The sequence below is a fragment of the Oncorhynchus keta genome, chromosome 17 (assembly GCF_023373465.1).
Source record: "Oncorhynchus keta strain PuntledgeMale-10-30-2019 chromosome 17, Oket_V2, whole genome shotgun sequence".
Taxonomy (NCBI): domain Eukaryota; kingdom Metazoa; phylum Chordata; class Actinopteri; order Salmoniformes; family Salmonidae; genus Oncorhynchus; species Oncorhynchus keta.
In genome coordinates this window covers 29,270,998-29,296,577 of record NC_068437.1, presented here as the reverse complement: position 1 = coordinate 29,296,577, position 25,580 = coordinate 29,270,998, and the positions used below count along the sequence as shown (strand labels likewise).

At 44.2% G+C, this 25,580-nt stretch overlaps 1 protein-coding gene across 1 annotated transcript in view; it reads right to left on the bottom strand.

The window, feature by feature from the left end:
- Positions 1-1,406: 1,406 nt before the first annotated feature.
- The window catches only part of LOC118396755 (semaphorin-3ab-like), a 66,081-nt gene continuing 41,907 nt past the window's right edge, over positions 1,407-25,580 (bottom strand). The window contains exons 4-17 of the mRNA XM_052465846.1: positions 24,005-24,124; positions 23,144-23,234; positions 21,525-21,644; positions 10,751-10,893; positions 9,751-9,865; positions 9,509-9,578; positions 9,079-9,223; positions 8,698-8,917; positions 8,517-8,608; positions 8,345-8,386; positions 7,491-7,648; positions 6,370-6,437; positions 6,111-6,256; positions 1,407-5,853 (exon numbers count right to left, since the gene is read on the bottom strand). Of these exons, the coding sequence (XP_052321806.1) occupies positions 5,314-5,853; positions 6,111-6,256; positions 6,370-6,437; positions 7,491-7,648; positions 8,345-8,386; positions 8,517-8,608; positions 8,698-8,917; positions 9,079-9,223; positions 9,509-9,578; positions 9,751-9,865; positions 10,751-10,893; positions 21,525-21,644; positions 23,144-23,234; positions 24,005-24,124 (2,070 nt within the window). The 3' untranslated portion in view covers positions 1,407-5,313. The remainder of the gene's footprint in view (positions 5,854-6,110; positions 6,257-6,369; positions 6,438-7,490; positions 7,649-8,344; positions 8,387-8,516; positions 8,609-8,697; positions 8,918-9,078; positions 9,224-9,508; positions 9,579-9,750; positions 9,866-10,750; positions 10,894-21,524; positions 21,645-23,143; positions 23,235-24,004; positions 24,125-25,580) is intronic.

The following is a 25,580-nucleotide window of genomic DNA, read 5'->3' as shown; positions in this document are numbered from 1 at the left end:
AGTATATATCACAGAGAATGGAATCTTCGCTTTTTGCTTTTGGAATTTTCCATTGACCCACTGTATAAACATCACACATTTCACAAGCTGCGACCCCTAACTAACCAGCTGAGAACCACCAGTGGTCCCCATCCCTCCGTGTGTGTGCGTGTGCGTGTGCGTGTGCGTGTGTGTGTGTGTGTGTGTGTGTGTGTGTGTGTGTGTGTGTGTGTGTGTGTGTGTGTGTGTGTGTGTGTGTGCGTGCGTGAGTGGATGCATTTGTGTGCATGTGTGTGTGTGTGTGTGTGTGTGTGTGTGTGTGTGTGTGTGTGTGTGTGTGTGTGTGTGTGTGTGTGTGTGTGTGTGTGTGTGTGTGTGTGTGTGTGTGTGTGAGAAGTGTTGAATCAGTGGTGTGGTTACCAAAGTGACATGACACGCCAGGACAGCGGAGTCAATCACCACCTTCCGGAGACACCTGAAACCCCACCTCTTTAAGGAATACCTAGGATAGGATAAGTAATCCTTCTCACCCCCCTTTTAAGATTTAGATGCACTATTGTAAAGTGACTGTTCCACTGGATGTCATAAGGTGAATGCACAAATTTGTAAGTCGCTCTGGATAAGAGCGTCTGCTAAATGACTTAAATGTAAATGTAAATTATTTTACATTTCTACTGTTATTCATATTGCCAATAGGTAATTAATTTTGTGATTTCTTCTTACTTCTTAATCAACAGTAAAGGGGAAGTGTATTTCTCCCTGTCTGTCTCTCATTCTGTCCCTCCTATCAGTTCTTTGTGAGTGTTGTGGTGTCCCCTGGAGGTGAGGGATGGGATGACAGGTCTATCCAATCAGACTGATGATGTGACTGATGCATGATGACAAAGGTCTGCTCTGCCAGAGGGGGGCAGTCACGTACCACAAGACAGACAGTGATGTTCCAATGCAAAGGCATGTCAGCTATGTCAAACAACCATATCAATACCTGCAGAGATTTATTTTTTTGTTGAATTTCAGCGTAGGACCAGATGATTAATCATCAAGCATCAATTATACCTTTCAGTGCTTGTAATTTATAAATTGTATCTAATCCTGATGGTTAATGGGCTGTGTGCTCTTAACCAAATGTATAAAAACAACTACATTTTGGCACCAAGAGGTCTATAGCTTTAGCGCATGGAAGTTCATTGTGTTTGAATGAAATGTATAACTCTATAAATATGGTTTATTTACAATTTACAATACTGCAATTGTATTACAACTATTGTATCACCCTTGACAACCAGATCTCTCATCTCATGGAGTTGATATTTTATATAGATTAATGTGCCCAAGTCCACAATGGGCTTCAGTCATATGACATAGTAACATTGTGGCAGTGTAGAGTAACAATCTCAGATATCACGAATAACACATGACAATAAGAACAGGCTTTAGGAAGATGTTTTTATTAGAACAGTAGAATACATCATCGTCATTATCATCGTAATCATCATCATCATACCAAACACAGTCTACACAGCAGCAGCAGTTTACTCCCTCATTTACACTCAGCAGCCCTGCCAGTGGTTGAAGTGGGACGGAGATGAATGGTACAGAGAATCAGCACCTTTTATACTGTAGAATACCGGCTCTAAAATAGGACCTGGTATGGCACTTTAAGAACTGATCCCTATACAGAGACATACCCTCTGTACTGCTTCACTATGTGAGCCCACTAGCACCTGTTGTAAGAGGTCTGGACTCTGTAGGCAGTATGTCACTGGTTCAAACTCTGCTTAGGCTGTTCCACCTGAATCTCAACATCCACACTGATACAGATAATTGAGAGATCATGTATACTCTTTCTACCTGACCATGTGTACTGATCCATGTTGCATTGTTGTGTTTGATGAGAATTACATTGTAATATACTTTATATTTACTGTAACTATGTGTGATTGACAGATCTGTATAGATGTTTGCATCCAAAGTGATTTCCAGCCCAGATAAACAAGAGTATCTCTGAGTGCCAGTGGAATACACCAGAGTACTTAATTTATGCCGTACTTCCAGTAACTCGTTCTGTGTGTCTTTACACCTCAGTAACAGGTAAATGTGTGTTGCCTCTAAGCTAAGAGCAGACCATCACAAACAACATTAAACAATGCATCGTTATAGAAACAAAAGTAGACTAGAATGGCATTCACATGCAATTAGTATACAGTGGCATACTGTTGGACCATGGGATTTACTCTTCAATGGTTATGTTATGTTCACAGGTGTGTACATTCCAGATTCTCTGTCTGTCTCTGGATGTCTCACTGTGGTGAGATATTTCAAAAGGAAACATCTCCTGACTTACATAAGAAACACATGTCAGAAAAAAACATCTCCCGATGTACATACTCTCAGAGTAATGTAGTGATTCAAGGAAAGATACATAGAACAGATATACTCCTGGACAATAACAAAATACATGTGTGTATTGCTGGAAGTGTAAGATATGCTTGAAAGTACATTTGCAGGCTCACATGGGCAAACAGACATAGACAGATGGTACAGTAGTGGTATGCTAAATATTGTAATAGAACCCTGCATGTTCCATACAACACCAGTGGTGTTTTTCTTAAGAGTGGAAAGCATTTGCTCTGTTAGTTGGTCCTGTTTGCCAGCATGTACATGTTACATGTAGGTGTTATCATAAAGTAACAGTTACAGGCATATAATGACATGTTACACAATGGTTTCTCAAATAGATCAACTTATATCATAGAATTTTTCACAGTGTAGATATACTGTATATCAATATATATGTACAGTACCTTCAGAAAGTATTCATACCCTTTGACTTTTTCCACATTTTGTTGTGTTACATCCTGAATGTAAAATAGATTACATTTAGATTGTGTGTCGGTGGACTACACACAGTACCACATAATGTCAAAGTGGAATTATGTTTTTAGACATTTTTACAAACTATTTTTGAAAGACTACCTCATCTCTGTACCCCACACATACAGATAATTGTAAGGTCCCTCGGTCGAGCAGTGAATTTCAAACACCACAGATTCAACCAAAAAGACTAGGGAGGTTTTCTATTGGTAGAAGGATACAAAAAAAAACAGACATTGAATGTCCCTTTGAGCATGGTGAAGTTATTAATTACACTTTGGATGGTGTATCAATACACCCAGCCACTGAGAAGATACAGGAGTCCTTCCTAACTCAGCTGCCAGAGAGGAAGGAAACTGCTTGTCATCGGCAAAGACTGGGGAATTGTTGGGGGGATAAAAGAAAATGAATAGAGCTAGGCACAGGTAAAATCCTAGATGAAAACCTTCCAACAGACACTAGGAGACAAATTCACCTTTCAGTAGGACAATAACCTAAAACACATATACAATGAGTGTCAAAATGTTAAGAACACCTGCTCTATCTATAGACTGACCAGGTGAATCCAGGTGAAAGCTATGATCCCTTATTGATGTCACTTGTTAAACTCACTTCAACCAGCGTAGATGAAGGAGAAGAGACAGGTTAAAGAAGGATGTTTAAGCCTTGAGACAATGGAGTCATGGATTGTATAGGTGTGCCATTCAGAGGGTGAATGGGCAAGATAAAAGATGTAAGTGTCTTTCAACAGGGTATGGTAGTAGGTGCTAGGCAAACCGGTTTGTGTAAAGAACTGCAATGGCGCTTGTTTTTTCATGCTCATCAGTTTCCTGTGTAATTCAAGAATGATCCACTTCCCAACGGACATCCGGCCAACTTGACACAACTATGGGAAGCATTGTAGTCAACATAGGCCAGCATTCCTGTGGAACGTTGGGGCTTGGACTCTACATGCATGAATTGAGTCTGTTCTTGACAATGACTGTATTGCAATGATCAACAACCAACTTGACAGAGCTTGAATAATTAAAAAAATAATGTGCAGATATTGTACAATCCAGGTGTGTAAAGCTCTTAGAAACCTACCCAGAAAGACTCACAGTGGTCATCGCTGATAAAGGTCATTCTAATATGTATTGACTCATGGGTTTTTAGATATTTCATTTTCAATAAAATCACAAGAAATTAAAAATACTTGTTTTCACTTTGTCATTATGGTGTTGATGGGTGACAAAATATTGATTTAATCCATTTTCAATTAAGGCTATAACACAACAAAATGTGGAGTATGTCAAGGAGCATGAATACTGAAGGCACTGTATGTGGTGAAAATAAGTTTTGTATGCTAATTGATTCAATCAAACAATGTGACATAGTTGATGTAGAGACATGTTAAAGTTTTAGTTAAGATGGGATGCAGTGGTTGGACTGAAACATAAAATAAAGAAAATAAAGTCAACTTCCACCATGTAACAAATACTTATACAGGGTTCTGAGCAAATCAAAAAGATATACGTTTAAATAAAACATGAAAACATTTGTGCCTTGGAAGAGCTTATCTATCTATACACTTAACACAGTGACTTTCAGAATCATGTTGGATACTTTATTTACCTACTGCTTTCGGGAAAAACCAAATCACCTTCTGTTAAATACATTTGTTTATGGGGAAACAACATCATGTAACAAGATAACCGCAAACCATTCCCTTTAGTATGAGGATGTGTCAAAGCACATTTACATGTCTGATTTAAGTTAGAATAACATAATTAGTTGTAAATCCACGGCTACTCTGAAGTATCTTGCAGTGCTCAGTCATCCTCCTCTCTCCTTAGGACTCTTCATTTCTCATCGAATCCAATCAACATCAAACTGTTGTGCTTTACATGACCTGTATGTAGTTATGTCCTTGTGATACACACGACGTCTGTCCCTGCTCCGTCATTTCATCAAACACTATCATCCCTTGTTCCAAGATAGTGGTTGTTAGGAGAAGCTAACTACTATATCTGGGTGGACAACAATGACGAGACACGACAAACAAACAAAGCTACACTACAGTGGAGACAGAGCCATGTTTTCAATAAGTTATTCTGCAGTACGTGGAGTCCAGTCCACATGTTGGCTAACACTGTCCCTCCATGATGCTGGGGCTACAGAGGCCAGCTGAGATTATAGAATAGTACTGTATCACCTGGTGTCCTGTAACATCCTTTGTCTCTGTGCCGTGTCACTGTAAACATGGGTGGCCACGCAGCCTACACACACAGACCAGGGCGGGATATTGCCTTTGTTTCCAGTTGAGATTCTCTGTACAAAGTCAGTGTGGAACGAATCTTTATCTCTGTAAGGAGAGATGAGGCAGGGGAGGAGGTTCAGGGGGGATCTGAGGATGAGGACAGTGTACATGGATTAGGGGTTGGGGGTCAGGCGGGGTCATGGGATTTAGTCGGTGCGAGGTCAGACGCTGCGGGGGGCTCTCTCCAGTTCGTGGGTCCGACGGTTGCGGCCTTTCTGCCTCTCCTGCAGGTGTTTCCACTTGGCCGCAAGCCCATGGGCGTTCACGTGGGTGTGAGCGTGCACGAGGCCCTGCTGCTGCTGGTGTAGCTGGACCTGTTGGGATAGGTGTGCTTTCTGCCTCCTCTGCTTCTTTTCCCTCTTCCACACCTGCTCACAGAACTCATCCACGCTGTTCAGGGTCGGGTGGTTCACTAATGACAGGAAGTCACGGTACCATAGCTTCTGATTGGACGATTCCCGGGCTGGGGGCGTGTCCCAGGAGGTGGTGTGTGTGGCAGCGGTGTGTGTGGCGGTTTCGTCATCACGGTGAATGAGCTCGTCGAGGCGTTCAGTGTCGATGACTTCCAGGGTGACCCTTAGGAGCGTCTGCATGAAGCCGTGTTCCACAGCCTGGCACACATAAGTCCCAGAATCCTTTTTGTTCAATATGCGGATCAGCAGGCCCTGCTCCGTACGGACAAAACGATCCTCTGCTTTGATCTGCACAGAGAGGAGTAATAGAACAATGTTTGCTTGACTTGACTTCATTTTATCTAGCATACTAAGTTAAACAACACCACATTTGAGATCCATATGTTCAATATTCTTTGTAGATCTGCAGCTCAGACACAGTACCTAGTATCTGTAATATAGTATGCAGTCATTTATGTAATGCACTGAACAGTGTACCGGTCATTTGATGGACATCATGATTGAAATGCTGTGTTATGTGTAAGGACTAGTGTACGGTTTCATACGTCTTGTCTCCTGTCGTCGTTGACTTGTTGGTACTGCCAGTAGGTGAGTGCTCTCTGGGACTTGGGGCTACACTCCAGAAACGTACTGCTGTTCTCCACTGCATACACTGTCTTATCCAGCACCGTGGGCTGCACATTCAGGTTATCTACAGGGACACACACACAGATCATACTGTGAACACAACGTGAACTCAGCACCATTATAATGTGAACGGAAGAGAGGAATCTTCCATGAGGAGGTTTATTTGTGAATACATACCATGATGCTGCAGGTCTGAACACTGGGTTAAAGGGTCTCCATTCCTGATGTCCTGTCTCCTTGTCCTCCTGCAAAAAGACACGTCAACAGTCAGTTTGCAAGTATGCACGTGCATGTGTGTGGTTTTGGATGTGCTGTACTTGTGGTTGTGAGCCAGCCAGGCAGATTAGCTAACACCAGTGAGCTTCATTCCACTGTAGACCGGCTTAGTTCTAATTACAGGGTGGCTGAGGAATCCAATCAATCAGTCACTCATAGCTATTTTACACAGCCTGACTAACACAGTTACTCTCAGCCAAGGATACAGAGGGGATGGATTCGAAACACACACATGTATTGTAAACAATGACTGAATAAACAATGGAATATCCAGAGTGAGAAACAGAACAGAGATTTATTCATTGAGAAAGAACAAGTGTCTTCTCTCACATATCTTCCCTTCCCCACAGGGCTGTTCTCTCTGAGAGTATCAGAGTATTCAGAGTCTAAAATATGTAGAAATATGAGATCTTCAGGCTAAAGCTCAAATCAATAACCCAATGGAGACTTTATGCGTGGGTGGGAGGCTACAGTGCACACACACACACACACACACACACACACACACACACACACACACACACACACACACACACACACACACACACACACACACACACACACACACACACACACACACACACACACACACACACACACACACACACACACACACACACACACACACACACACACACACACACACACACACACACACACACACACACACACACACACACACACACACACACACACACACACACACACACACACACACACACACACACACACACACACACACACATCGCACCTTCCTCCCGTGAACAGCTAGGACTTCTAACACTTTATTTCACCCTGCACTCACCCAGACAGTCTGCCTGCAGATATGACTAACATTAGTTCTCATTGCCAGTAAACACAGCTCAGGTTATGTTTCTGTGTCTCAGGGAGAAATGTGACCTGGCTACCTTCAGGGCTAACAGATCTGATTTTCTGTACACAATGTACTCATTATTTACAGTCTTTGAATGGGATAAATAGTGCTTGAATGTTCACTATGCGATGAGTGTGTGTGTGTGTACCTCTTGGCCATGGGAAAGTATCGTGAGCACTCGGTCCCATCCCAGGCACAGTAAGGGTCTCTAGCTAGACAGCACTCAGCACACGCCTTCCCGTACACCTCACAGCGATGCAAAGGCATCTGGGATATGCCCAGCTCTGAGCCTAGGTACAACTGTTGCTGTGGAAACAGAACAGGAAACATTCTAAATACCTGATACCATATTTTTTGCATTATGCAAATGTGAACTGGTTTAGAAAGGTTCTCAGTGCCTGGTACAGTACAGTAAAAAAAGGCCTCGTCATATTGTTACAGGTGAAGGTTTCTACAGCACAGTATTTCTACCATTGTATTATCACAAGAGATCTGTTGGTTGACATCCGTCTTAGACAGTCAGCATCATTTTAACGTCTTCTAACAAGTGCTTATTTTGTCCTTATACAGTCCTCAGGCTAGGTGTTACCCATGGCGTTGACAGGTCACATCAAGTCTGTACTAAGAATACAATTCATTTTTATAAATAGCATAGATACAATTGAGTTAAATTCTTCTTCTACAGTCGTGTCCCTCTATTCTGCAGCTCAGAGTGTACAGTAAGTGAGGGATTTAACCACTGTTTTGTGTTGATGAAAGCTGACTACTAGTGGGATACACTCACCTAGAAGCACCACTACTTCATTACATATGAATGTAGCTGACTCTGCCTGTCAGAAATATGACGTATCTCTGTTTAGAGACTGGATTTGTATTACATGGGCTGTGTTAAGTGTCTATAGCTTCACTAAAGCCATGATTCTATAATGTAGGACTTTCTAGTACACCCACTCCTTTTCCTGTTCTCTTCGTGTCATGAGGAATATGATCAGCATTGGTTACCTGCTTCGTGGAGAGTTCCATCGCTGTAATAGCAGTTGGCTCCTAGGACAAAATACATGAGAAATGTCCCAAATGTTACAAACCCATATTTTGATAAAGTAATAATTGTGATGTTGTTTCAGCTGTATGACTTTAACATAAACATGATCTGATAGCAGTAGGAGTGACCTACCCTGAACACAGTCATCTCCTCCAGTAGAACCTCTTCCAGGTCATGCCAGGACCCTCTGGGGATGGACACCACCTTCAGCACTTTACCCATGTCTACAACGCAGAAACAACAGACACAAATTCTTAGTGTGTGTGTGCACATGTGTGCGTGTGTGTGCATGTGTGTGTGTGAGTGTGTGTACCTGTGCCTATGAACATGACGTCATACTGTCCGTCCTCAGCCTCCACTTTGTCCACCACTATCTGTGTGAACTGGTAGTCCGTGTCTGTCTTGACTATGATTGGTCGGTTGTTGATGGGATAGATGGGGTTAAACATCGCTGGGTGTCCTCTCGCAAATGTTATGACATCATCAGGCAAGTCCTTTGTTGAATCAAATCCTCCGAATGTCTTGCTGGGGCACTGTGGATTAAAAAACATCCATTACTATGTGGATCCTTTCCTTCATGTCTTCCACGAGTTTACAATTCAAAATGTTATAAAGGTGGTATGTATGCCTTATGTATAGCCCCTTTATGTAAAGTGTGTCCCTCCCCCACCCAAAGACCCCATCATGCCCTCACCGTGCCAGGTCGTGGGTACGGTACCCTTCCGGGGAAGGGAACCCACTGATAGTTAGGGCCGTCCCTGTGGGCATAGGGACCTAGAAACACCCTTCTGATGTCTGCCATGCTGTACAAACACACTGCTGAGCCCTTGAAGATGTTACTGAGGGACAGAGAGAGAGAGACAGAGGGAGAGAGAGAGAGAGAGAGAGAGAGAGAGAGAGAGAGAGAGAGAGAGAGAGAGAGAGAGAGAGAGAGAGAGAGAGAGAGGGACACAGAGAGAGAGAGAGAGAGAGAGAGAGAGAGAGAGAGAGAGAGAGAGAGAGGGACACAGAGAGAGAGAGAGAGAGAGAGAGAGAGAGAGAGAGAGAATCAATTAGAGATACACATCTACTACAACAATCTTCTGCAGGATCCATTCAGTCAGGTGGCTGACTGAAGTAAGTACCTGGATGTAGTGAACACTGCATAGATGGTGGGGTTCTTGGGATCCTTAGCGCTCATCAGAAACACATCCTCTGAGAACAAAAACAACCAAAAGAAGAGTTAGTGTCAGGAATAAACAGAATACAGTAGACTGGTATACATGTGATATTTGTTTGCCCAAAACACACTCTCACACACCACAGCCCCCTTTTCCAGCCACACAGACACATAACATGCAACACAAAGGCTAATGTAAACACTCACGTAGTTCGTCAAAGTGTGTGTCTATGCCATTGAGGCCAGGTACAGAACACACCAGTCTGGCCTTCAGGAAAGTAGTCCACTTATTCACCAAACTCCTGTGGCCTCCAAAGTCATTCTGTTAGAGGAAACACACCAGAGTCCAAATATTTACTACATCCCCCCCCAAAAAAAAACGCAATACAGTAACTGCATTTTGTTATATTAACTATGATTGACACCTGAAAAGACAACAATGGCTTAATGCAGCTGTCTTGCAGATTCTCATAATACGTTATCAAAATAAAAAGTGGCTTTGTTTTTCTGCACACGTCGAAGGAATACAGGCTCCCAGTGATTGTTGACGGTCTATTAAGACCGACGCCCCAAATATGCTCAGCCTAAATGTATATGGCATTATAAATAATGAATGTATTGTGTTGAGTAGAGAAAAGCAGATACCTCACATACTGAGAGATCAGGCTGGGAGGGTGTGTGCGTGTCTGTGTCTGTGTGTGTAATTGTGTGTGTTGGGCAGGCTAAAGGGTGACAGAGGAGACACCAGTCTCTGCCAATACCAGCCATCATCCTACACTCAGAAAAAAAGGTTCAATCTAGAAGATGTTGGCTGTCCCCATAGGAGAACCCTTTGAATAACCATTTTAGGATCCAGGTATAACACTTTTGTGTTATACCCAAAAAGGTTGCACCTGGAACCAATAAGGGTTCTCCTACGGGGACAGGTGAAGAACCCTTTTGTAACAGTACCACCATTGTTATTTAATCTCTCTCTCTCTCTGGCTCCAGTGTCATTTTTAAACCACCTCTCTCTCTCAGGTTTTCATCAGTAAGAGAACCACACCAAGCACAACAAACCTAAATATAACCTGAGAGGAGAGAGATAACTGGTTAGGAAAGCATCCATTATGGAAATCACTGTCATTCATCAACTCTGTTTGAGATAGAGGGAGCGGTTTTGGTCTGAGGTGTCTGAATGTGTTTGTGTTCTGAATGTGTAGAGTACCTTGCAGAGCTGTCCGATGCGTGCGTGTGTAGCCTTCCCTGCGTGTTCCCCATCCATAGCGTTCTCTCTGAAGAACAGGTAGATCTTGTCGTCCTCTGGGTTGTCACTCTCTGGGATCAGATGGACACTCACAAACCTGGGATCTACACAAAAATATATCATATTTAAGAAATTATGAAATGGGAATCAGAAACTTCTTCCCCAGTAAAACGCATAGTGGGCCAATTGCAACCATGGAAAGCCACCAGATTATCATCAGCTGATGTATTGTTATTAAACCATCAATACATGCTAACATCACCCGCACAGCTGATCTCAATTGCAACCAACATTTGGCAGAAATTAACCGTTCCCTGACGTGGATATCAAGGTTATCTTTTAGTATGGATTGCAACCAATATTTTTCATGTCCATTTCGCCCTCTGGTTGGTGTTACAGTATCATCGGAACAACTTAGTCCTACTTTATGAGCAGACTAAGGGCGATTTAAGGGAGAAATCTATTAAGGGCGAAATCTATTGTGGCAATTTATCCGACATGTTGTATGAATTGAATACTACTATTGATAGTGTAGTCAATTCTTATTATTTTATTTGTTTCCAATTTGATGGTGAATATCTCTAATTGTCTGTTGAAAAGCAGATTGAACCAGCTTTTCCTCTAGTATTTTTCCTGTGCTTAGCTCTATTCCTTTTATCCTAAAACACTCCTTAGTCATTGCTGATGACAAGCATAGCCATAACATGGTGCATCAGTAATACGTTGTGTTAGATTTGCCCCAAACATAACACTTTGTATTCAGGACGTAAAGTACATTTATTTGCCACATTTTTTGCAGTTTTACTTTAGTACCTTATTGCAAACAGGATGCATGTTTTGGAATATTTTTATTCTGTACAGGCTTCCTTCTTTCCACTCTAATCATTTAGGATATTATTGTGGAGTAACTACAATGTTGTTGATCCATCTGCAGTTTTCTCCTATTACAGCCATTAAACTGTAACTGTTTTAAAGTCACCATTGGCCTCATGGTGAAATCGTTGAACAGTTTCCTTCCTCTCTGGCAACTGAATTAGGAAGGACGCCTGTATCTTTGTTGTAACTTCATCATGCTCAAAGGGATATTCAATGTCTTTTTTTCATCTACCAATAGGTGCCCTTGTTTGAGAGGCATTGGAAAACCTCCCTAGTCTTTGTGGTTGAATCTGTGTTTGAAATGCACTGCTCGACTGAGAGACCTTACAGATAATTGTATGTGTGGGGTACAGCGATGAGGTAGTCATTAAAAAAGAATGTTTAACTTCTTGCGTCTATGGGTGCGCTATGTCATTATTGGATAAAAAGACTTGCCTGTTTTAAGCGCGATATTTTGTGCCGAAAAGATGCTCGACTATGCATGGAATTGACAGCCTTGGAAAGACAAAACTCTCACGTCTCCAAAACTGCAAAGATATTATCTGTGCGTGCCCCAGAACTAATGCGACAGGCGAAACCAAGATGCAACTTCTAACAGGAAATTAACAGAATTTTTGACGCTGTGTTTACTAACGTCTCCTTATATGGCTGTGAATATGCTGGGAACAAGATTATGCACTCTGCCTTTCATCCAAGATGTCTGCAGCATTGTGGCGTATTTGTAGGTATATCATTGGAAGATTGGCCATAAGAGACTACATTTGCCAGGGGGCCGTCCGGTGGCCTTTGTCTAAATTGGTGCGTAATTCCCAGTGGCATTCAATTTACATTGATTGAAGAGATATGTGAAATATGTGAAAAACACCTTGAGGATTCATTCTAAACAACGTTTACCATGTTTCAGTCGATATTATGGAGTTAATTTGGAAAAAAGTTTGGCGTTTGGATAACTGAATTTTCGTTTTTTTTGGTAGCCAAATGTGACGCACCAAACGGACCGATTTCTCCTGCACAAAAAATCTTTCAGGAAAAACTGGACATTTGCTATCTAACTGAGAGTCTCCTCATTGAAAACATCCGAGGTCCTTCAAAGGTAAATTATTTATTGAATGTTTTTGCTGGTTTTTGTGAAAATGTGGCCTGCTAATGCTAACGCTAACGCTAACGCTAAATGCTAATGCTAAATGCTAACGCTAAATGCTAGTTTGCTATGGTAGAGAAGCATCTTTTCGAAAATCTGAGATGACAGTGTTGTTAACAAAAGGCTAAGCTTGAGAGCAAATAGATATAATAAATAAATAGATTTCATTTAATTTGCGATTTTCATGAATAGTTAACGTTGCGTTATGGTATGAGCTTGAGGCTATAGTCACGATACCGGATCCGGGATGGCTCGACGCAAGAAGTTAACACTATTATTGTGTCACACCCTGATCTGTTTCACCTGCCTTGTCTCCACCCCCCAGCAGATGTCTCCCATTTGTCCCCATTAATCTCCTGTGTATTTACACTTGCGTTTTCTGTTTGTCTGTACCAGTTCGTTTTGGCTTGTCAGATCTTACCAGCGTGTTTCCCATTTTTCCTGCTCTCAACTTTGTTTTCTAGTCTTCCCGGATCTGATCTATCTGCCTGTCCTGAAACTGAGCCTGCCTGTTGTTTTGTCCTTGTTTGACCCTGCCTTAGATTACGGACCTTTGCCTGCCCTCGACCTGCCCTCGACCTGCACGTTGCCTGCCCCTTTGTATAATATGGAACTATCCCCCTCCTGTGTCTACATCTGGTTCATATCCTGAGTCGTGATAGTACGAACTGTCCATGACTGACCCAGCAGACTCGGACCAGCTCCGCAACGCTGTTTGCTCCCAAGCAGGCAGAAAGCCACTACGGTAACCTTCTAGAATCTCAGTAATCATCGCCGTTTCTCCCCAGCCTACCCTGGCTTTCTGTCAACCCCACTTACCTCCTCTGAAGCACTATGCTGGAAATCTAGGAACCTGCCAGGAGTTTCTCTCCCAGTGCTCCCTCATCTTCGAGCTGCAGCCTTCTTAATTAGTGTACCTGATAACGCTCATGTCTGGGAGAGCACTTGCCTGGGCTACGGTGGTGTGGGAGCAACAATCAACCGTTTGTCTCAGTCTGGAGTTTGTGGCGGAGGTAAGAAAGGTGTTTGATTCTATGTTGTCCGGAAGAGAGGCTGCTGGAAAGCTTCTTCAACTGCATCAAGATTCCTGTAGTCTGGCAGACTACGCAGTGGATTTTGGCACTTTTTCCGCCGAGAGTGCCTGGAACCCTGAATGCCTGTTCGACACGTTCCTTCATGGATTATCAGAGGTGATTAAAGATGAGCTTGCAGATCGGGAGCTGCCATTGGATCTCAACTCTCTCATAGTTTTGACCATATGGATCGATGGGTGGCTACGGGAACGTAGGAGGGAGAAGAGGAGGTCTGCTCCTGGCCACACTCGCTCATCCATGATTCCCACCTCGCATCTGAAGAATCCTAGAAGTTCCCGAAGTCCACAGGGCCGAGAGAATCCGACATCACCCAAATTCCCTCGGTAATCTCAGAGTACAGTCGACTCATCTCCTCTGGAGCCCATGCAACTGGGGAGGATTGTCTCCTGTTGAATGCTTGCACAGACTGAGCACCAAGAGCTGTCTGTATTGTGATACTTCAGGACATTACATATCAACCTGTCCATTACATATCAACCTGTCCAACCTGTCCATTAAAAGACCAGGCTCATCAATATTATGAATATGCTGGTGAGCCATACGGGGAGTTTCCAATCTGCTCACTCGTACCCATCTTCATGCCATCCTGCTGTGGGGTGACCGGTCCCAATTTCTCTGGGTGCTCATTGACTCTGGGGCCGACAAGAGTTTTATGGACACTCCCCTAGTGTCGGAGCTGGGTATCTCCACACAACCCCTTTCCATTCCCTTGCATGTCACTGTGCTGGATGGGTACTTTATTGGCAGAGTTACCCACAATACGGTTCCTATCAACCTGCGAGTGTCAGGTAATCCCAGTGAGTCTATGCAGTTACTACTCATCGAATCCCCTTAGGTACCCATGGTTTTGGAGTTTCCATGGCTCCAGAGGCACAATCCTGTGATCGACTGAGCTCCTAGATCTATCATGGGTTGGAGTCCGTTTTGTCATGCACATTGTCTGAAGTCAGCACAGCCTGCCCCGGGAATGTCTTTTTGTGGGCTTGGGAAAAGCCTCAGATCTCTCCGCTGTTCCTGCGGAGTACCAGGACCTCCAGAAGGTTTACAACAAGGCACGCACCGCACTTCTTCTTCCGTATCGACCCTACGATTGCGCCATCAACCTCCTCCCGGGTACTACACCACCTCGGGGCCAACTTTATTCCCTGTCGGGTCCGGAGACCAAGCCTATGGAGAAGTACATTGGGGACTCTCTTGCGGCAGGGAGTATTCATCCATCTGTCTCTCCTGCTGGTGCAGGGTTCTTCTTTGTGGAGAAAAAGGTCAAAACCCTGCGTCCGTGTATCGACTACCGGGGCCTCTTAAGGCTATGGCTTACTTTTTCTAACATTCTGTTAAAAATCGCGCAACATTTCAACGTCCTGCTACTCATGCCAGGAATATAGTATATGCATATGATTAGTATGTGTGGATAGAAAACACTCTGACGTTTCTAAAACTGGTTAAATCACGGCTGTGACTATAACAGAACGTGTGTTTCGTCGAAAAGCCCAAGGAAAACTGATCACCAAAAAGTGGAAAAAATATCAATGCGCCAGTTGCATGTATTGTCTATGGCACAGCAAAATAGATGGCTCCGAGCTTACAAGTCCTACAGCTTCCACACGATGTCGCCAGTCTTGGCAATTGCCTGGAGGTTGTTCCTTGGTCAAGGTCGGTGTACGACAGGATGTTTTGGAAGAGAGATTTCCGACCATGATTTGAAGACGTGGAGCTATTTAATACACATCGACCCCTGATCAATTTGATAGATTATTAACGTTTACTAATACCTAAAGTTGGATTACAAAAGCATTTTGAAGTGTTTTGTGAAAGTTTATAGGCAACTTTTTTATGGATCACACAGTTTTCATAGATGGATATTTTGGGTATATATGGACCGATTTAATCGAAAAAAAGACCCAATAGTGATGTTTATGGGACATATAGGAGTGCCAACAAAGAAACTCGTCAAAGGTAATGAATGTTTTAAATTTTATTTCTGCGTTTTGTGTAGCGCCGGCTACGCTAATTATTTTGTTTAGGTCCCCTTCAGGTATTTCGGGGTGTTGCATGCAATCAGATAATAGCTTCTCATGCTTTCACCGAAAAGCATTTTAAAACTCTGACTTGTTGGCTAGATTCACAACGAGTGTAGCTTTAATTCAGTACCCTGCATGTGTGTTTTAATGAACGTTTGAGTTTTAACGAGTGCTATTAGCATTTGGCGTGGCGCATTTGCATTTCCTGATGGCTGGGTGGGACGCAGACGTCTCAGGTGGCGCTAAGAGGTTAATGATATCACGGTTAAAAACCATTACCACTCATTTCCTCAGTTTTCGTACCTCTCCAGGGGGCTACCATCTTCTCGAAGTTGGACTTTCGGAACACCTGCTATTTTGTTCGGATACAGGAAGGAGACAAATGGAAGTCTTTAACATGGATAGTGGGCTCTACGAGTACCTAGTGATGCCATTCTGATTGTCCAACGCTCCCGCAGTGTTCCAGGCCCTTGTCAATGATGTGCTCCACGACATGTTGAACCAGTTTGTATATGTCTACCTTGGCGACCTCCTCATTTTCCCCAGTCAGCTCAAGAGCACGTCCTCTGTGTCCAACAGTTCATCCAGCATCTCCTGGAGAACCAGCTGTTTGTTAAAGCAGAGATGTGAATTCTATTGCTCCACTATCTCCTTCCTAGGATACGCCATCGGTACAGGAAATATTCAGATGGATTCTGACAAGGTGAGAGCGGTGGTGGATTGGCCTCAACCCACATCCATAGTGCAGTTGCAACATTTTATGGGATCTGCTCATTTCTACCGCCGCTTCATCCGGCATTGCAGCACCTTGGCTTCCTCCTTCCTCAGCACTCACCTCTCCCAAGGTTCCTTTCATATGGTCTCCAACAGCTGACCGGACATTCTCAAATCTCAAGTATCGTTTCACTACAGCTCCCATCTTAATCCACCTGGACTCGTCCCATCAGTTCACGGTGGATGTCGACGCCTCCAACGTCGGAGTAGGGGCTGTCCTGTCCCAGTGTTCTGCCCAGGACTAAAAGCTGCATCCCTGCACCTTCCTTTCCCACCATCTTAACCCAGCTGAGAGGAACTATGATGTGAAAAATTGAGAGCTACTCACAGTTAAGATGGCGTTGGAGGAGTGGAGGCACTGGTTAGAGGTGGCGGAACATCCATTCTTAGTCTCGGACTGACCATAAGAATCTGGAATGTGTCTGAACCACCTAGTGCCTCAATTCAAGGCAGGCTCAAGGCTGTTATTCACTCACTTAAATTTCCTTAAATCTCCTACATGCTAACTGGATGTTTGTCCAAGACTCTGTCCGTTCTCCTGTCCTGGTATGGGCCCGTTCCTCCAGACTCACCTGCCATCCTGGCTCCCGTCGGACTTTGGCTTTCGGTTTTTCTGGCCCACCATGGTTCATGACGTCTCAGAGTTCATCGCCGCCTACACTGTGTGTTTGCACAGGCCCTCCGCGGCAAGCTCTGGAAGTCCTTCTTCAACCACTCCCGGTTCCTCACCGCCCCTGGCCTCATATCACCTTGGACTTCGTAACTGGTCTCCCTCCATCAGATGGGACATGTTTTCCAAAGCTGGCCATTTAATTCCCCTTCCCAAGTTGCCCTCAGCCAAGGAGACTGCCCAGCTCATGGTGCAGCACGTCTTCCAGATCCATGGACTTCCGGTCGACATGGTCTCTCCCAGTTCTAGAAGTCGTTCTGCACCCTCATTGGGTCATCAACCAGCCTGTCCTCTGGCTTTCATCCCCAGTCTAACGGCCAGTTGGAGCGAGCCAATCAAGACCTGGAGACGGATCTTCATTGCCTCGTCTCCAGCAACCCCACCACCTGGAACCAGCAAGTTGTGTGGGTGGAATATTCCCACAACACCCTTCCCTGCTTGGCCACTGGCCTTTTGAGTGTTCAGCCCCTGCTCTTCCCTGAGCAAAAAGTCAACAAACCCTCTGCCCACATGTTCATCCGACTGTCGTCGTACCTGGAAGAGAGCCCGGCCTTCTCAAGACCACCTCCAGATATCGGTGACAGACGGACCACCACCGGACCTCTGCTTCCCGCTATCGTCTCTGGCAGAGTGTATGGCTGTCCACTCGGGATCTGCCCCTCTGGGTGGAGTCCCGTAAACTTTCCCACCATTTTTATAGGCCCCTTCCCCATCTCTAAAATCCTTAGCCCCTCTGCTGTTCGTCTTCTGTTGCCCCGCACCCTCCATATACAGTGGGGCAAAAAAGCATTTAGTCAACCACCAATTGTGCAAGTTCTCCCACTTAAAAAGATCATCATGGGTACACTATGACAGACGAAATTAGATTTTTTTTCTCCAGAAAATCACATTGTAGGATTTAAAAATAATATATTTGCAAATTATGGTGGAAAATAAGTATTTGGTCACCGACAAACAAGCAAGATGTCTGGCTCTCACAGACCTGTAACTTCTTCTTTAAGAGGCTCCTCTGTCCTCCACTCGTTACCTGTATTAATGGCACCTGTTTGAACTTGTTATCAGTATAAAAGACACCTGTCCACAACCTCAAACAGTCACACTCCAAACTCCACTATGGCCAAGACCAAAGAGCTGTCAAAGGACACCAGAAACAAAATTGTAGACCTGCACCAGGCTGGGAAGACATTGAAGAAATCAACTGTGGGAGCAATTATTAGGAAATGGAAGACATACAAGACCACTGATAATCTCCCTTGATCTGGGGCTCCACGCAAGATCTTTTATTTATTTTTTTTTTATTTCACCTTTATTTAACCAGGTAGGCAAGTTGAGAACAAGTTCTCATTTACAATTGCGACCTGGCCAATATAAAGCAAAGCAGTTTGACACATACAATGACACAGAGTTACACATGGAGTAAAACAAACATACAGTCAATAATACAGTATAAACAAGTCTATATACGATGTGAGCAAATGAGGTGAGAAGGGAGGTAAAGGCAAAAAAAGGCCATGGTGGCAAAGTAAATACAATATAGCAAGTAAAACACTGGAATGGTAGATTTGCAATGGAAGAATGTGCAAAGTAGAAATAAAAATAATGGGGTGCAAAGGAGCAAAATAAATAAATCTCACCCAGTGGGGTCAAAATGATCACAAGAACGGTGAGCAAAAATCCCAGAACCACACGGGGGGACCTAGTGAATGACCTGCAGAGAGCTGGGACCAAAGTAACAAAGCCTACCATCAGTAACACACTACACCGCCACGCCAGGGACTCAAATCCTGCAGTGCCAGACGTGTCCCCCTGCTTAAGCCAGTACATGTCCAGGCCCGTCTGAAGTTTGCTAGAGAGCATTTGGATGTTCCAGAAGAAGATTGGGAGAATATCATATGGTCAGATGAAACCAAAATATAACTTTTTGGTAAAACTCAACTCGTCGTGTTTGGAGGACAAAGAATGCTGAGTTGTATCCAAAGAACACCATACCTACTGTGAAGAATGGGGGTGGAAACATCAGGCTTTGGGGCTGTTTTTCTGCAAAGGGACCAGGACGACTGATCCGTGTAAAGGAAATAATGAATGGGGCCATGTATCGTGAAATTTTGAGTGAAAACCTCCTTCCATCAGCAAGGGCATTGAAGATGAAACATGGCTGGGTCTTTCAGCATGAAAATGATCCCAAACACACCGCCAGTCTCCAGATCTCAACCCCATAGAAGATCTTTGGAGGGAGTTGAAAGTCCGTGTTGCCCAGCAACAGCCCCAAAACATCACTGCTCTAGAGGAGATCTGCATGGAGGAATGGGCCAAAATACCAGCAACAGTGTGTGAAAACCTTGTGAAGACTTACAGAAAACGTTTGACCTCTGTCATTGCCAACAAAGGGTATTGAGATAAACTTTTGTTATTGACCAAATACTTATTTTCCACCATAATTTGCAAATAAATCCATTAAAAATCCTTCAATGTGATTTTCTGGATTTTGTTTCTCATTTTGTCTGTCATAGTTGAAGTGTACCTATGATGAAAATTATAGGCCTCTCTCATCTTTTTAAGTGGGAGAACTTGCACAATTGGTGGCTGACTAAATACTTTTTTGCCCCACTGTACATCCCACTTCTTATGTGTCTAGGAATTAAACCTCTGTCTCATAGCCCTTTCTCTTGTGTCTCCAGGCCCACCCCTCCCCCCAACCAATCGACGGCCAAACCTGCATACAGGCGCCTCCTGAATGTTCGACCTCGAGCAGGGGATTCCAGTACCTGGTTGACAGGGAGGGTTATGGCCCGGAGGAGAGGTGCAGGGTTACCACTGGGAACATCCTGGACCCAGTTCCGGCACCCCGGTCAACAAGCTATGTACCCGGTTAGGACTCCAGGTTACGCCACCAGGAGGAGGATGGGGGTACTCTCACACCCTGATCTGTTTCACCTGTCTTATGCCTGTCTCAACCCCCCACCAGGTGTCTCCCATTTTTACCCATTATCTCCTGTGTACTTATACCTGCATTTTCTGTTTGTCTGTGCCAGTTTGTCTTGCCTTGTCTTACCAGCGTGTTTCCCGTTTCTCCTGCGCTCAAGTTTGTTTTTCTATTCTTCCCAGATCTACATTTACATTTACATTTAAGTCATTTAGCAGACGCTCTTATCCAGAGCGACTTACAAATTGGTGCATACACCTTAAGACATCCAGTGGAACAGCCACTTTACAATAGTGCATCTAAATCTTTTAGGGGGGTGAGAAGGATTACTTACCCTATCCTAGGTAAGTAATCCTTCTCACCCCCCCCCCTAAAAGATTTAGATGCACTATTGTAAAGTGGCTGTTCCACTGGATGTGACCTATCTGCCTGTCTTGACCCTGAGCCTGCCTGCCGTTCTGTCCCTGTTTGACCGTGCCTTGGATTAGGAACCTCTGTCTGCCCTCGACCTGCCCTTTGCCTGCCCCTTTGTATAATAAATAGTATTGGGTCATATCCTGAGTCGTGATATATTGCACACAGAGTGAGTCGATATTTCATTGGGGGCAAGAGTAAAGAATCTAGACTGCCTGTCCGCATACAGTCGTTGGCATAATCACTTGACATGGTAACAGCGAGAGATCAATTGATCTGCTGGTCTATCCTTGTGGGTTTTTCGTTGCAACGCAGCTCAGTTTAGGCCACAGGTGCATGTAATTTCCCATTTGTAGCATTTTAAGAAATCCAGCTATAACCTCAGGAGCGTGTTGGGTTCTGCCTGTTTGTTGCAATCGAGCCACTGTGTCTGCTACCACTCCCCCACCACAGCCATGTCAATCATGGAGGATTTAAACTTAATGCTGCCTATTTTTGTTATTCCCTTTCCCTCCTTCTTTTGTCCTCCCTCTCACGCTTCTCTGTCTTCTCTGTATGTCTCCTTTGTTCTCTTACTCTGTGAAAAACTTGCTGTCTCAGTTTCTGTCTTTTTAGTTTCTGTCTTTGAAACACTTTCTGTCTCAATTTGAGACGAAATGCATTCAATCAGACTGGTCTGCATGCCAACAGACTGTTAGCCTGCTGAGCTATAGCCTGGGTATCATCTTGGGGAGCTAACACAAGTCTTCAGGACTCAAGCAAGGTTTTTCATCATGCAAGCATAGTTCACTGAACTGAGAATGATCTTTATTTCCATCTCACCATTCAGCCAGCGGGAGTCGTGTTGCTCAGTTCTAATGGGGTGATGCTGTCCCAACGTACGGAAGATGGCAAAATCCCGCCCCATGAAGTCCGCTGACGTCCCAGAATACAGCTCGCCATCTGGAGGACAGGGGAGGAGGACAATATCAGGTGTATGTGTGAATGTGTGTGTGCATGCTGCAATATGTTTTTGTGCGTGTGCATGTGAGTGTTTGTGTATCCTGTGTGTGTGTGCGTCTCATGACCTTTCGTGTCTGTATTAGTCTATCGGGTACAGTATGGTGGTTGCAGGCTTAACAGTACAAGTAGAATGTGTTCTCACAAGGAACACCTCCATCTATCAGATAATAAACCAGAACAAGTAAGTGTGAAAGTCAGATTTAACAGGAAGAGACTAAGAGGGCCAGGTGGTTGCATCATTAAGAGAGCATTAAAGGAGGGAGGGGGATTAAGAAAAAGAGAGAAGGGGAGACATGGGTGGGAGAAGATCGAGGAGAGAGAGGATAGGGAGACAGGGCTGACAGGAGGAAGAGGAGAGAAAGAGAAGGAGGGAGACGGGGTAAGAGGAAAGATAGAGAGAGTGAGAGAGAGGATAGGGAGACAGGGCTGACAGGAGGAAGAGGAGAGAAAGAGAAGGAGGGAGACGGGGTAAGAGGAAAGATAGAGAGAGTGAGAGAGAGGATAGGGAGACAGGGCTGACAGGAGGAAGAGGAGAGAAAAAGAAGGAGGGAGACGGGGTAAGAGGAAAGATAGAGAGTGAGAGAGAGGATAGGGAGACAGGGCTGACAGGAGGAAGAGGAGAGAAAGAGAAGGAGGGAGACGGGGTAAGAGGAAAGATAGAGAGGATAGGGAGACAGGGCTGACAGGAGGAAGAGGAGAGAAAGAGAAGGAGGGAGACGGGGTAAGAGGAAAGATAGAGAGAGTGAGAGAGAGGATAGGGAGACAGGGCTGACAGGAGGAAGAGGAGAGAAAGAGAAGGAGGGAGACGGGGTAAGAGGAAAGATAGAGAGGATAGGGAGACAGGGCTGACAGGATGAAGAGGAGAGAAAGAGAAGGAGGGAGACGGGGTAAGAGGAAAGATAGAGAGAGTGAGAGAGAGAGGAGGGATAAAGGTGAAAAGACAAAGAGGAGAGAAAGAAGGAGGGATACGGGGTAAGAGAGCGAGAGAGTAAGAGAGAGTGAGAGAGAGGAGACATGGATGAGAGGTGAAATCAGAGATGTGAGAAAGAGAAGCAAGGAGATGTGGTAAGAGGAGAGAGAGAGAGACAGGAGGAGATTAAGGGTGATGGAAAATGACCATCTATTGGTTGGAGCGATGTGATGTCATAAAGTATGACTAGTCCTGAACATGGTGAAGAAATGAAGCTGACACACACACATGCGTCCACTACACATAGGCATGGAAATGAGTGGGTGTCCACTGTAGAGCACTCCTAATGATGAACACTATATATAGCCAGCCCTGTCATTCACCCACTTCCTCTCAGCTGTAAATATGCTTAATGAATGAGTGGAGATGAGAGAAGAGGTACAACTCCCTCTTTATGTGGTGAAAAGTTCTGGGGGAAATTGGTGCCTTAAAAAAAAGTTGAGTATGCTTGTTTGTTTGGGTCACTCACCGATGAGCATGGACGCTGTGAGCAGCTTGGGGTCATAAGGGCTCTTCCCCCGACCGTTCTCTATCAGGGGCTCCAGCCTGAACACACTGTCCTATTACATGAAAAATAGGTCAACATAAAGAGCATTTATAATTCAGAGTTTATTGCATTGTCCTATTGACATCAACGCATGAAGTTGGCGTTTTGGAAAACAAATCTCTCTATTTTTTCAGAATTAGATGTTTTACCTTCTCCTAGAGTCACTTTAACCAGGGGCCACAGTCAGGGAAGTAAAGAGAGGAGACTGCTATTCTCAGAGCTATTCTCCCTCTCTAATTCTCTGAAAATGACTGCAGTCTAATGAATAGGAAACACATTTATAAGCCTGACTCACTAACATTGAGAGGAGACATAGAACACACATACGCGCACGCACGCACGCACTCACGCACGCACACACACACACAGTGAATTGGGAACCTCTAAACGATGAAACTCTGTTTAATTTTCCACCTCATGTACTGAATGAATAAAACTTTTCCTAAGGCCATGAGCGAATCATTACGAGAGATTACCTCACACTCCACGGCTTATGAATTTAAATCGAAACCCAAAACCATAATATCACATTTCAGTGAAGAGTTTTTCTTAATACTATAGTCTAGTTGTAGCTCACACAAGACTTGAATCAGTCAGAACCATGACATGCCCTATGCGGAAGATACATTTCAGTTGAATGCATTCAGTTGTACAACTGACTAGGTATCCCCCTTCCCCTTTTCTTCTACCAAGGTTCATACTGGTTAGTAAATAGTAGAATACTAGAGCTATAACTGCAGTAAGCTGACAGATGGCTGAATAGGGTATTACTGGTTGGTATACCTCTAGTTTCTTCCCCACCTCCAAGTAGGCGCAGACAGGGTGGAAGGCTCCGGTTCCACATACATACAGATGGGTCTGGTTAAAAGGCTGCAACACCTTGATGAAGTTAGCGCATTCCCTCTGGAGATAGAGAAAGAGAGACATTTTATTTAAAGCATGGGTTTGCCAGGAGATAAACCGTTTCTGTAAACAACTAACATAGAGGATAAAGCTGTCTAAAGCTGTTGGGTCAAAACCCAGTCCTGCTCATTTGGGTCAAAACCCAGTCCTGCCATTTGGGTCAAAACCCAGTCCTACTCATTTGGGTCAAAACCCAGCCCTGCCCATTTGGGTCAAAACCAAGCCTTGCCCATTTGGGTCAAAACCCAGCCCTGCCCATTTGGGCCAAAACCCAGTCCTGCCCATTTGGGTAAAACCCAGTCCTGCCCATTTGGGTCAAAACCCAGCCCTGCCCATTTGGGTCAAAACCCAGCCCTGCCCATTTGGGTCAAAACCCAGTCCTGCCCATTTGGGTCAAAACCCAGTCCTGCCCATTTGGGTCAAAACCCAGTCCTGCCCATTTGGGTCAAAACCCAGTTTGTTCATCAGAAGCAGGCCCTCCTATAGAGCTGATCCACTGGACAGAGAAAAGGGTTCACCCTCTCTGGAGGTAACACAACATCACATAGAGCTATGCAGAAAAACTAAAATTTCAATTGAGGGAATTAAGGGCATCAGAATTAAAGACTTGTCCTGTCTGTATAATATATATATATAAGTACTTTTCCAGGAATATTTAGGAATGACCTGATCTACATATGTATAACAGTGTTGGGAAAAGGAACAGCCCTGATTGATTTTACTGTACAAATGACATCATGGCAAGGCCAGCTGAGTGAGTCACGGTTGTGGTGTTTTAGAGATAATCTATACTGTTGTGCTGTGTAATAACTCAACAACTCGCTGTTCAGATTGAGACCAGTAATCTGTAATTCTCAGTTATCTTTTATTCTCTCCATCCTTCTCCTCTCTCTCCATTTCCCTCTCCCCATGTGTACTCATGATCTCTCCAATCCAGATTCCTGATCAGAAAGGCTCAGAGACATCTGAGTATTAAAACAGCCAGTATTTTTATGATGGACAGATCAACAGTAAGATTTTCAATGCATAACTGCACTGCAACCAACAAGCAAATGTCCCACAACAACAAAATGTTATGAGTATCACATACTATAAACTCGTCTGAGCTTACTGTGTAGTGTGTGTGTGTGTGTGTGTGTGTGTGTGTGTGTGTGTGTGTGTGTGTGTGTGTGTGTGTGTGTGTGTGTGTGTGTGTGTGTGTGTGTGTGTGTGTGTGTGTGTCCATGCTGCCGAAGACAGTTTCCCCCGTGATTTGTCAGCACTTGCCTGAGCAGGCAGCAGGCCTGACCTCATATGAAAATGAATGTCATCACAAGAGAAATAAGAACCACAAATAATGCATGACTAAGTTTATCTGCCTTTAGTAGGTCACCAACAGAAAACAGCTCTGTTGATTGTATATGCCTTTGTTGTCATCTGAAGAGGTGTCTGTCATTTCAGGGTGGTTTACCTGGTT